The following is a 12,697-nucleotide window of genomic DNA, read 5'->3' on the forward strand; positions in this document are numbered from 1 at the left end:
TAGTAGAGACGGGGTTTCACCATCTTGGCCAGGCTCTTCTTGAACTCCTGACCTTGTGATCCACTCGCCTCGGCCTCCCAAAGTACTGTGATTGCAGGCGTGAGCCACCATGCCCGGCCTAGCATCCATGTTTCTTAACTGGGTTCTTCATGTATTACGTCTTTCTACCTCTCTATCTGACATTGTTTCACTTCCTTATATCAGTTTCCAAATCCTCCGTTTTCTTAATAGCTATTTTTTTTTGCCTCAGTCCTGCCTTGATTTGTGTGGAGATCCTAAATATTTCAATTTTGAAGATTTTTATATTATCTGTTGATCTTGATGTGTGAATTTTTGTTTTGCAATTTAGGTTGATAAGCCCACCCTCAAGGGCAGTGATTGTTCTCATGGGAATTCTGCATGCCCTGAGTTGTAGAGGCATGCATTGGGAGGATGAGAGTATTTCAGGTTTGCCTCTCCTGGGGCATGAATGTTGTAATGTTTTCCATGCTTGCTCTTTCAGATTTGCGAGTAGTGGAACTGAGCAGCTGAGGTCTGCACTGCGTGGTGCAGGCCTGTGATTTCTGCATCTCTAGATGATCCTTTTCTTTTCACTTGCCTGAGAAAATTTGCTAGTTGTGTTCTGAAGTGCAGTGGTCATGGCTTTTAATATTTCCATTAAAGACTACCAGGCTTGGGAAACCGCTCCATTGCAGCTTTCTAACACGTAAAGATCCATGCCCTCAACTCCTTCCAAGCTAGGGTTATGAAAACCACATCTTTTAGGGTATAAGTAATTCAGCTTTAGCTCTTGTTTTCCCTCTGAGCTTCTAATTTATTTTTTTTTTAAATGGTAGAAGGAAAACCCTTTGTGACTGTCAATCTTAGTTATGCATACGTTTTTTGTTTTCTTCAGCTTTTCTCTATGTATCTAATAGAAAGGATAAGTTTTCCTATTTGTCCAGTCTGCCAAACTGGTCAGAAGTAAATGTAAGTTTTAATTTACAAACTGCTGCAATTTATATATTAACAAATACAAAACTAACTTGGAGGCTGAAGAACAGGTTTAGACATTTACAGTTAAATTTACATTAATTTCTAAGTAATTTGAAAAACCTCTGCTATCTTGATACTCTTGATTCTCTACTAGAGAATTTACATTTTGTACTATATGTTGCATTTGGTGTTTGAGTAAAAAAGAATGCTATTTATTTGCATGCCCCAAATATTTAAATAATTAGTTTTGGTGCTATAAAATGGCCTGTTTTTCATTCTCAAAGTAGGCAAGCTCTTAGTATTAACTTTCAGATATTGTTTTTAATTTATTTTTATTTTTATTTATGTTTATTTTTATTTTTTTGAGACGGAGTCTTGCTCTGTCTCCCAGGCTGGAGTGCAGTGGCGTGATCTTGGCTCACTGCAAGCTCTGCCTCCTGGGTTCACTCCATTCTCCTGCCTCAGTCTCCCGAGTAGCTGGGACTACAGTCGCCCGCCACCACGCCCGGCTAATTTTTTGTATTTTTAGTAGAGACGGGGTCTCATCGTATTAGCCAGGATGGTCTCGATCTCCTGACCTTGTGATCCACTTGCCTCGGCCTCCCAAAGTGCTGGGATTACAGGCATGAGCCACCGCGCCTGGCCAATTTATTTTTAATAATAGATATTTAATATATATTGTTTTTAATTTATTTTTAGATCCAAATCAGAAGATAGTGCTGAAGCATATACTAGCAGGTAAGCAGGATAGAAAGTGTTACTTATAAATAAGTATGTTGAAAATTCAGAATGAAAAAGTTGATAATTCACAAATAATTGCTCAACATTTTTTGAGCAGCCACAATCGATAAAGTCTACACCAAACCCAACTTATTAATATTTCCCATTCTACAAGCATTAATTAATTCCATTAATCTTTTTTCTTCAGTTGACTAAATTTTTGTTGATTGCCTACTCTTGTGGTACATAAGAAATAAGCTAGTGAAATTTAATAAGAGACAAATATTTATGATTACTTTGTGAAACTAAATCATAAGCTGAACATTTTGCATCCTTTATTCTGGGATACACAAAGGGGAAATAGTACTTTTTCAGGTTGCATTTACACCCCCAAAAACTCAATGTGAACAACTGAGCGAATGATTATTTCCACTTAGGAAGAGTTTAGGAGACAGTATCATAAACACACTAAAATTCTACATTTCCCACAGATCCTCAATGTCCCACACCTATGTTAACAAGGGTTCTCTGAACTCGTTTAGAGAAGCTTTTGGTTTCCTACACCCCACAGTTGTGGCTTTGTGATTCTTCTGAAGTTATCAAATATTTACTGCTATGTTCGTCATGGTCTCCATTGTAGAGTTTTCATTTTCTTATATTGCCTAGTATTTTTCCTTAAAGTGACCTCTTTGAGTTACATTCAACCCACTGCTATTCCAAAATATCCTTTATACACACAGATTAAATTTTCTAGGCTACACCACAACATTATATGGTTTGTATTTTCCCCAATGAAGGCACCCCATCCATTAGGAAAGCTACAGTATTTCTGTCTCCTTTATCCTTTCTGTTGTTCTTGGATGTCTCCTAACATAAGCACCCTTTTACAGTCATCAGTTACTTTCTCTAAGCTATGTTTGAGAAAAAAGCTGATTTTCTTTGTTGTCTCCACTCTCCGTCACTGTCACCAAGGGAGTTGTGATAGAGTGCTCAAACACTGCAATTCTCCCGATCTTCTGCTCACCTAGAAGCATTACTCTCCTTTTAGGCTCTGAAATCACTTGAGGGTCAAGTCCATGTTTATTTTCCTTACCTATTTATAGGTAGCATCTTGCAGGGTTAATGCTCAATAAATACTTGCTTAACGAATGAGTGGTTACTCTTGAAGTTCACATATGCACATATAATTCTTAGTGGTGTAACTACTCTAATTGTCCCCTTACATTATCTCTCCTCATAAAATATGCCATAATCATATCATAATCATCCTTTTTAAAAGTAATAAATTCAACTAGATTGAGGGATAGACAAGGGCATCATCTATAGGGTAATATACACTGGATTTGGGGAGTATAATTTGGAATGTTAACCCATTATTCTAACTTTGTGTTTAGCATACCCAGAAAGGTATTTGGTGATTATTCTTTCACTTAAACTTAGTAAGCTAAGCAGACATAGTTGCTGTCCTTTACTGTTAGAGCATTTACTGTATTTTCTTTTTTTTTTTTTTATTCTTCCAAATACTATATTTATTTTCAGACAGCACATGAATATTTTCATTTTCTTTTTTTTTAATTTTTTTATTTTTTATTATACTTTAAGTTTTAGGGTACATGTGCACATTGTGCAGGTTAGTTACATATGTATACATGTGCCATGCTGGTGCGCTGCACCCACTAACTCGTCATCTAGCATTAGGTATATCTCCCAATGCTATCCCTCCCCCCTCCCCCCTCCCCACCACAGTCCCCAGAGTATGGTATTCCCCTTCCTGTGTCCATGTGATCTCATTGTTCAATTCCCACCTATGAGTGAGAATATGCGGTGTTTGGTTTTTTGTTCTTGCGATAGTTTACTGAGAATGATGGTTTCCAATTTCATCCATGTCCCTACAAAGGATATGAACTCATCATTTTTTATGGCTGCATAGTATTCCATGGTGTATATGTGCCACATTTTCTTAATCCAGTCTATCATTGTTGGACATTTGGGTTGGTTCCAAGTCTTTGCTATTGTGAATAATGCCGCAATAAACATACGTGTGCATGTGTCTTTATAGCAGCATGATTTATAGTCATTTGGGTATATACCCAGTAATGGGATGGCTGGGTCAAATGGTATTTCTAGTTCTAGATCCCTGAGGAATCGCCACACTGACTTCCACAATGGTTGAACTAGTTTACAGTCCCACCAACAGTGTAAAAGTGTTCCTATTTCTCCACATCCTCTCCAGCACCTGTTGTTTCCTGACTTTTGAATGATTGCCATTCTAACTGGTGTGAGATGATATCTCATAGTGGTTTTGATTTGCATTTCTCTGATGGCCAGTGATGATGAGCATTTTTTCATGTGTTTTTTGGCTGCATAAATGTCTTCTTTTGAGAAGTGCCTGTTCATGTCCTTCGCCCACTTTTTGATGGGGTTGTTTGTTTTTTTCTTGTAAATTTGTTTGAGTTCACTGTAGATTCTGGATATTAGCCCTTTGTCAGATGAGTAGGTTGCGAAAATTTTCTCCCATGTTGTAGGTTGCCTGTTCACTCTGATGGTAGTTTCTTTTGCTGTGCAGAAGCTCTTTAGTTTAATTAGATCCCATTTGTCAATTTTGGCTTTGGTTGCCATTGCTTTTGGTGTTTTGGACATGAAGTCCTTGCCCACGCCTATGTCCTGAATGGTAATGCCTAGGTTTTCTTCTAGGGTTTTTATGGTTTTAGGTCTAACGTTTAAGTCTTTAATCCATCTTGAATTGATTTTTGTATAAGGTGTAAGGAAGGGATCCAGTTTCAGCTTTCTACATATGGCTAGCCAGTTTTCCCAGCAGCATTTATGAAATAGGGAATCCTTTCCCCATTGCTTGTTTTTCTCAGGTTTGTCAAAGATCAGATAGTTGTAGGTAAGCGGCGTTATTTCTGAGGGCTCTGTTCTGTTCCATTGATCTATATTTCTGTTTTGGTACCAGTACCATGCTGTTTTGGTTACTGTAGCCTTGTAGTATAGTTTGAAGTCAGGTAGTGTGATGCCTCCAGCTTTGTTCTTTTGGCTTAGGATTGACTTGGCGATGCAGGCTCTCTTTTGGTTCCATATGAACTTTAAAGTAGTTTTTTCCAATTCTGTGAAGAAAGTCATTGGTAGCTTGATGGGGATGGCATTGAATCTGTAAATTACCTTGGGCAGTATGGCCATTTTCACGATATTGATTCTTCCTACCCATGAGCAAGGAATGTTCTTCCATTTGTTTGTATCCTCTTTTATTTCCTTGAGCAGTGGTTTGTAGTTCTCCTTGAAGAGGTGCTTCACATCCCTTGTAAGTTGGATTCCTAGGTATTTTATTCTCTTTGAAGCAATTGTGAATGGGAGTTCACTCATGATTTGGCTCTCTGTTTGTCTGTTGTTGGTGTATAAGAATGCTTGTGATTTTTGTACATTGATTTTGTATCCTGAGACTTTGCTGAAGTTGCTTATCAGCTTAAGGAGATTTTGGGCTGAGACAATGGGGTTTTCTAGATAAACAATCATGTCGTCTGCAAACAGGGACAATTTGACTTCCTCTTTTCCTAATTGAATACCCTTTATTTCCTTCTCCTGCCTGATTGCCCTGGCCAGAACTTCCAACACTATGTTGAATAGGAGCGGTGAGAGAGGGCATCCCTGTCTTGTGCCAGTTTTCAAAGGGAATGCTTCCAGTTTTTGCCCATTCAGTATGATATTGGCTGTGGGTTTGTCATAGATAGCTCTTATTATTTTGAAATATGTCCCATCAATACCTAATTTATTGAGAGTTTTTAGCATGAAGGGTTGTTGAATTTTGTCAAAGGCTTTTTCTGCATCTATTGAGATAATGATGTGGTTTTTGTCTTTGGCTCTGTTTATATGCTGGATTACATTTATTGATTTGCGTATGTTGAACCAGCCTTGCATCCCAGGGATGAAGCCCACTTGATCATGGTGGATAAGCTTTTTGATGTGCTGCTGGATTCGGTTTGCCAGTATTTTATTGAGGATTTTTGCATCAATGTTCATCAAGGATATTGGTCTAAAATTCTCTTTTTTGGTTGTGTCTCTGCCAGGCTTTGGTATCAGAATGATGCTGGCCTCATAAAATGAGTTAGGGAGGATTCCCTCTTTTTCTGTTGATTGGAATAGTTTCAGAAGGAATGGTACCAGTTCCTCCTTGTACCTCTGGTAGAATTCGGCTGTGAATCCATCTGGTCCTGGACTCTTTTTGGTTGGTAAACTATTGATTATTGCCACAATTTCAGCTCCTGTTATTGGTCTATTCAGAGATTCAACTTCTTCCTGGTTTAGTCTTGGGAGAGTGTATGTGTCGAGGAATGTATCCATTTCTTCTAGATTTTCTAGTTTATTTGCGTAGCGGTGTTTGTAGTATTCTCTGATGGTAGTTTGTATTTCTGTGGGATCGGTGGTGATATCCCCTTTATCATTTTTTATTGCATCTATTTGATTCTTCTCTCTTTTTTTCTTTATTAGTCTTGCTAGCGGTCTATCAATTTTGTTGATCCTTTCAAAAAACCAGCTCCTGGATTCATTAATTTTTTGAAGGGTTTTTTGTGTCTCTATTTCCTTCAGTTCTGCTCTGATTTTAGTTATTTCTTGCCTTCTGCTAGCTTTTGAATGTGTTTGCTCTTGCTTTTCTAGTTCTTTTAATTGTGATGTTAGGGTGTCAATTTTGGATCTTTCCTGCTTTCTCTTGTGGGCATTTAGTGCTATAAATTTCCCTCTGCACACTGCTTTGAATGCGTCCCAGAGATTCTGGTATGTTGTGTCTTTGTTCTCGTTGGTTTCAAAGAACATCTTTATTTCTGCCTTCATTTCGTTATGTACCCAGCAGTCATTCAGGAGCAGGTTGTTCAGTTTCCATGTAGTTGAGCGGCTTTGAGTGAGATTCTTAATCCTGAGTTCTAGTTTGATTGCACTGTGGTCTGAGAGATAGTTTGTTATAATTTCTGTTCTTTTACATTTGCTGAGGAGAGCTTTACTTCCAACTATGTGGTCAATTTTGGAATAGGTGTGGTGTGGTGCTGAAAAAAATGTATATTCTGTTGATTTGGGGTGGAGAGTTCTGTAGATGTCTATTAGGTCCGCTTGGTGCAGAGCTGAGTTCAATTCCTGGGTATCCTTGTTGACTTTCTGTCTCGTTGATCTGTCTAATGTTGACAGTGGGGTGTTAAAGTCTCCCATTATTAATGTGTGGGAGTCTAAGTCTCTTTGTAGGTCACTCAGGACTTGCTTTATGAATCTGGGTGCTCCTGTATTGGGTGCATAAATATTTAGGATAGTTAGCTCCTCTTGTTGAATTGATCCCTTTACCATTATGTAATGGCCTTCTTTGTCTCTTTTGATCTTTGTTGGTTTAAAGTCTGTTTTATCAGAGACTAGGATTGCAACCCCTGCCTTTTTTTGTTTTCCATTTGCTTGGTAGATCTTCCTCCATCCTTTTATTTTGAGCCTATGTGTGTCTCTGCACGTGAGATGGGTTTCCTGAATACAGCACACTGATGGGTCTTGGCTCTTTATCCAACTTGCCAGTCTGTGTCTTTTAATTGGAGAATTTAGTCCATTTACATTTAAAGTTAATATTGTTATGTGTGAATTTGATCCTGTCATTATGATGTTAGCGGGTGATTTTGCTCGTTAGTTGATGCAGTTTCTTCCTAGTCTTGATGGTCTTTACATTTTGGCATGATTTTGCAGCGGCTGGTACCGGCTGTTCCTTTCCATGTTTAGCGCTTCCTTCAGGAGCTCTTTTAGGGCAGGCCTGGTGGTGACAAAATCGGTCAGCATTTGCTTGTCTGTAAAGTATTTTATTTCTCCTTCACTTATGAAGCTTAGTTTGGCTGGATATGAAATTCTGGGTTGAAAATTTTTTTCTTTAAGAATGTTGAATATTGGCCCCCACTCTCTTCTGGCTTGTAGGGTTTCTGCCGAGAGATCCGCTGTTAGTCTGATGGGCTTCCCTTTGAGGGTAACCCGACCTTTCTCTCTGGCTGCCCTTAACATTTTTTCCTTCATTTCAACTTTGGTGAATCTGACAATTATGTGTCTTGGAGTTGCTCTTCTCGAGGAGTATCTTTGTGGCGTTCTCTGTATTTCCTGAATCTGAACGTTGGCCTGCCTTGCTAGATTGGGGAAGTTCTCCTGGATAATATCCTGCAGAGTGTTTTCCAACTTGGTTTCATTCTCCGCATCACTTTCAGGTACACCAATCAGACGTAGATTTGGTCTTTTCACATAGTCCCATATTTCTTGGAGGCTTTGCTCATTTCTTTTTATTCTTTTTTCTCTAGACTTCCCTTCTCGCTTAGTTTCATTCATTTCATCTTCCATTGCTGATACCCTTTCTTCCAGTTGATCGCATTGGCTCCTGAGGCTTCTGCATTCTTCACGTAGTTCTCGAGCCTTGGTTTTCAGCTCCATCAGCTCCTTTAAGCACTTCTCTGTATTGGTTATTCTAGTTATACATTCTTCTAAATTTTTTTCAAAGTTTTCAACTTCTTTGCCTTTGGTTTGAATGTCCTCCCGTAGCTCAGAGTAATTTGATCGTCTGAAGCCTTCTTCTCTCAGCTCGTCAAAATCATTCTCCATCCAGCTTTGTTCCGTTGCTGGTGAGGAACTGCGTTCCTTTGGAGGAGGAGAGGTGCTCTGCATTTTAGAGTTTCCTGTTTTTCTGTTCTGTTTTTTCCCCATCTTTGTGGTTTTATCTACTTTTGGTCTTTGATGATGGTGATGTACAGATGGGTTTTCGGTGTGGATGTCCTTTCTGTTTGTTAGTTTTCCTTCTAACAGACAGGACCCTCAGCTGCAGGTCTGTTGGAATACCCTGCCGTGTGAGGTGTCAGTGTGCCCCTGCTGGGGGGTGCCTCCCAGTTAGGCTGCTCGGGGGTCAGGGGTCAGGGACCCACTTGAGGAGGCAGTCTGCCCGTTCTCAGATCTCCAGCTGCGTGCTGGGAGAACCACTGCTCTCTTCAAAGCTGTCAGACAGGGACATTTAAGTCTGCAGAGGTTACTGCTGTCTTTTTGTTTGTCTGTGCCCTGCCCCCAGAGGTGGAGCCTACAGAGGCAGGCAGGCCTCCTTGAGCTGTGGTGGGCTCCACCCAGTTCGAGCTTCCCGGCTGCTTTGTTTACCTAAGCAAGCCTGGGCAATGGCGGGCGCCCCTCCCCCAGCCTCGCTGCCGCCTTGTAGTTTGATCTCAGACTGCTGTGCTAGCAATCAGCGAGATTCCGAGGGCGTAGGACCCTCCGAGCCAGGTGTGGGATATAGTCTCGTGGTGCGCCGTTTTTTAAGCCGGTCTGAAACGCGCAATATTCGGGTGGGAGTGACCCGAGTTTTCCAGGTGCGTCCGTCACCCCTTTCTTTGACTCGGAAAGGGAACTCCCTGACCCCTTGCGCTTCCCAGGTGAGGCAATGCCTCGCCCTGCTTCGGCTCGCGCACGGTGCGCGCACCCACTGACCTGCGCCCACTGTCTGGCACTCCCTAGTGAGATGAACCCGGTACCTCAGATGGAAATGCAGAAATCACCGTCTTCTGCGTCGCTCACGCTGGGAGCTGTAGACCGGAGCTGTTCCTATTCGGCCATCTTGGCTCCTCTCTCCGCATTTACTGTATTTTCTTGTATTTCTGTTCCTTTTACATTTATATTTTTAGTATTTTTGTTGCCGTTGGGAAGCCAGTGGGAGATGTTGGTAGAGCCAATTCCTTGGGTAAACATAATGAAACAATATATTTTTTTAAGCCAGAAATCTAATGGGTGTACATTTAAGTAGACTCATACGTCTATAAATACAGATCTTTTTATTGGTTTGGGAGATAACTAATTATATTAAATAAGAATGTTTCATGGTCAGAGTAGTAGGAAAAATCAACAGTAAGTTTTGAAGATATAAAATAGCAAAGGTAGGGAAAGGACCAGAGAAGTAAAATTGTGCATTATCACTGAATACTCTCACTTACATTGTATTATCTTCTCTGTGAATTAATCTTGATTAATTTGTCTTCAGTTCATTCTTTTTCTCCCCCATTCTTTTAATTAGGGGATTAGAAATAAGGAATCTGTGTATATAAAAATGGAAAAGACTGGGTGTGGTGGCTCACATTACAAAATGCTGTAATCCCAGCATTTTGGGAAGCCAAGGTGGGAGGACTGCTTGAGGTCAGGAGTTCAAGACCAGCCTGGGCAGCAAAGTGAAATCCCATTTCTACAAAGAAATATAAAAATTTGGCTGGGCATGTTGGTGTATGCTTGTAGCCTTAGATATTTGGGAGGCTGAGGCAGGAGGACATTTGAGCCCCCAGGAGGTTGAGGCTGTCGTGGGCCACAGTCATATTACTGCCCTCTAACCTGAGTGGCAAAGTGAAACTCCATCTCTAAAAAAAAAAAAAAAATGGAAAAGAGGTAGAAATTTGGCAAATATTTCTTTTTTAGTACAACTTTGAACGGAAAGAGGAAGAAATTGCCATAACAAATAAATACAACATAACTTTGACAGGTTGTATTATATCAGCCTAAAAATGTTATTTCCTTATTTCCTTAGATCCAAATCACAGGAAAGTACCCAAACACAAAGCAGTAGGTAAGTATATTAGAAGGTGTTTCTTAAAATGAATACATGTATGAAATTAAAATAAAACTCATAATCCACTATTAATTCCTAAGTATGGATTGGGTAGATGAATTGGTAAAGTACTGCACCAATAAATAACCTATCTTTCTTTTATTTATTTATTATTTTTTTTAAGACAGAGTCTTGCTCTGTCGACCAGGCTGGAGTGCAATGGTGCGATCTCAGCTCACTGCAACCTCAGCCTCCTGCGTTCAAGCGATTCTCCTGCCTCAGCCTCCTGAGTAGCTGGGATTACAGGCGTGTGCCGCCATGCCCGCCTAATTTTTGTATTTTTAGTACAGACAGGATTTTGCCATGTTGGCCGGGCTGGTCTTGAACTCCTAACCTCAGGTGATCTGCCCCCCTCAGCCTCCCAAAGTGCTGGGATTACAGGCGTGAGCCATCATGTCCAGCCTAAATGACCTAGCTTCAAATGACCAATCTTTATTAATCTTGTTACTAATGAGTATTTAAATAACTTAGTCTGTTTTTTTTTCAGTTTAGTAAAGTTCTCTTAACTTTATTGAGAACTTGCTGTTGTTGATAGAATAGAATTAAAGAGTTGTACCTACAAGATGTAAGATCTGTAAATTTGTTTATAAAACAAATCTGTAATCAGGACCATTTTATTCATTAGGCAGCATAGGCTATAATGCTTCAGGTCTACGAATTTTCAAAGACCAAAAGGCCAAAATACTGTTACACACACACACACACGTACACACACACACACACACACACACGTACACACACACACACACGGAGTAATTGGCTGCAAGGTATGAAAAAAGGAAAATTAATGTGAACTTAAATTTCTAAAACATGTAAAGACATTAACTTAATTGTTAAATTCATAAACATTTCATTTTATATGAAAAAATTTTAATTTTTTCATTTGCAAGTACTTCTGATTAAATATGATGGTTCCTCAGAAATCAAAGAAAAGCATAAAGTAAATAAGTGGCTCATGGTTAAATAATTTCACAGGCAAAATTGTAAACATCCTTTCAATAATTCTTTTTTTCGTGCCACATGAATTTTCCACTTGGCAATACCCCAGCTGCTTGTACAGTGGGAGGGAGTTTGCTGTCAGTACTTTGAGCACGTGTTTTTTGTTCTCTTCCACAGTAACTAGTGATTCCTTCAGAAGGCAACGGATAACATCGGGAGTCTCGCTAAGAAATGAAAATTCTGTCTTTCCTTCCGTGGTCACAGCTGAAAGAAACAATAAATTGAGTGTGGATCAATTTGCATGCCAGCGTGTTCATTTTTTTTCTTCTCTTTCCTTTACCCCCGGGGACTACAGTTTTGCAGGTGCAGGGCTCTTAATTGAAAACAGTCTTCCAAACTCATCTCAGCTGTCCCCATTCCCACCTGACTCCGCATGAGCTCTTCTCATTGTCTTCTCTGCCGCTCTTCCATGACTCCTGCCCCTGTGCCCCCTGCCCCATGCCACCCCCTCTGATGTACTGCCTGGGGCCCCAGATACATCACCTACTCAATCTTACCCATGACAGGATCTGGGCAGTGTACTGTGTTCCTCCTTCTGGTCCTTCTCATGGGATTTGGCTGGCTGCACAGAGGTCCAATATATCCAGATATTTGCCCTCCTCATACTCCCCATGACCCCAGCCTGGGTTTCTGAGGGAGGACTGTTTGTTTCAGGGGTTGTAACTTCCCATCCAGGCCTTTCCTTCTACCCCCCACCTTTCTCTTGTCCCTTGGCCAAGTGACCCACCGGGTCAAGCCCAGAAGACAGAGAGGCAGCTTCTGAAGGACCCTTAGGCATGGGTCTTAAAGGCAAATATTAAACCCTTATTAGAGTTTGGTATGAGGCTTGATAAAATGAATTAGAGAAAGGTTCTGTCATTTTCCATTTTCTGAAATAATCTGAAAAACTTGTTTAGATTTTCAGTTAAATGTTTGTCAAAATTCACCAGTGAGGTTCTCTGGGACTGGAGTTTTTTGTTTTTTTTTTTTGGCGGGGGGATGATTTTAAATTACAGATTCAATTTATTAAATAGAGAACTATTCAAATTTTCCATTTATTCTTGTGATAGGTTTTTTCAGGCACTGTATTTTTAAAAAAAGTTTATCCATTTTATTTAATGATTAGACTTGTGGCCTAATGTTGTTCATAATATTCTTTTTTATGTCTATAGGATCTATAGTTATGTCCCCTCTTTCATTCCTTGTAATAGTAAGGTTTTTTTTTTCCTCTCATCAGTCTCGTGAAGAGTTTATCTAGTTAATTAATTTAAGAATCTCTCCAGAACCGCTCTTGACTTTGTTATTTTTCTCTGTTACATCTCTGTTTTCTACTTCATTGATTACACATTTTATTAATTTGCTTTTCTTCTACCTTCTTCAGGTGAAAGTTTAGAT

General features: G+C 39.8%; 1 protein-coding gene across 13 annotated transcripts in view; it reads left to right on the plus strand.

Moving 5' to 3' along the window:
* ADAM32 (ADAM metallopeptidase domain 32) overlaps positions 1-11,563 on the plus strand; it is a 189,546-nt gene extending 177,983 nt beyond the window's left edge. For 6 of the 13 annotated variants that reach the window (XM_016959375.4, XM_016959381.4, XM_016959380.4 and 3 more), the window contains 3 exons: positions 1,675-1,713; positions 10,244-10,282; positions 11,441-11,563. In XM_016959375.4, coding sequence (XP_016814864.2) covers positions 1,675-1,713; positions 10,244-10,282; positions 11,441-11,447 — 85 coding nt within the window. In that variant the 3' untranslated portion in view covers positions 11,448-11,563. Of the gene's footprint in view, positions 1-895; positions 970-1,674; positions 1,714-10,243; positions 10,283-11,440 lie in introns of all 13 variants that reach the window. The other 7 variants (XM_054656663.2, XM_009455225.5, XM_024345136.3 and 4 more) reach the window with 2 other exon arrangements.
* Positions 11,564-12,697: the final 1,134 nt, after the last annotated feature.

This window comes from Pan troglodytes, chromosome 7 (genome assembly GCF_028858775.2).
Source record: "Pan troglodytes isolate AG18354 chromosome 7, NHGRI_mPanTro3-v2.0_pri, whole genome shotgun sequence".
NCBI classification, from domain to species: domain Eukaryota; kingdom Metazoa; phylum Chordata; class Mammalia; order Primates; family Hominidae; genus Pan; species Pan troglodytes.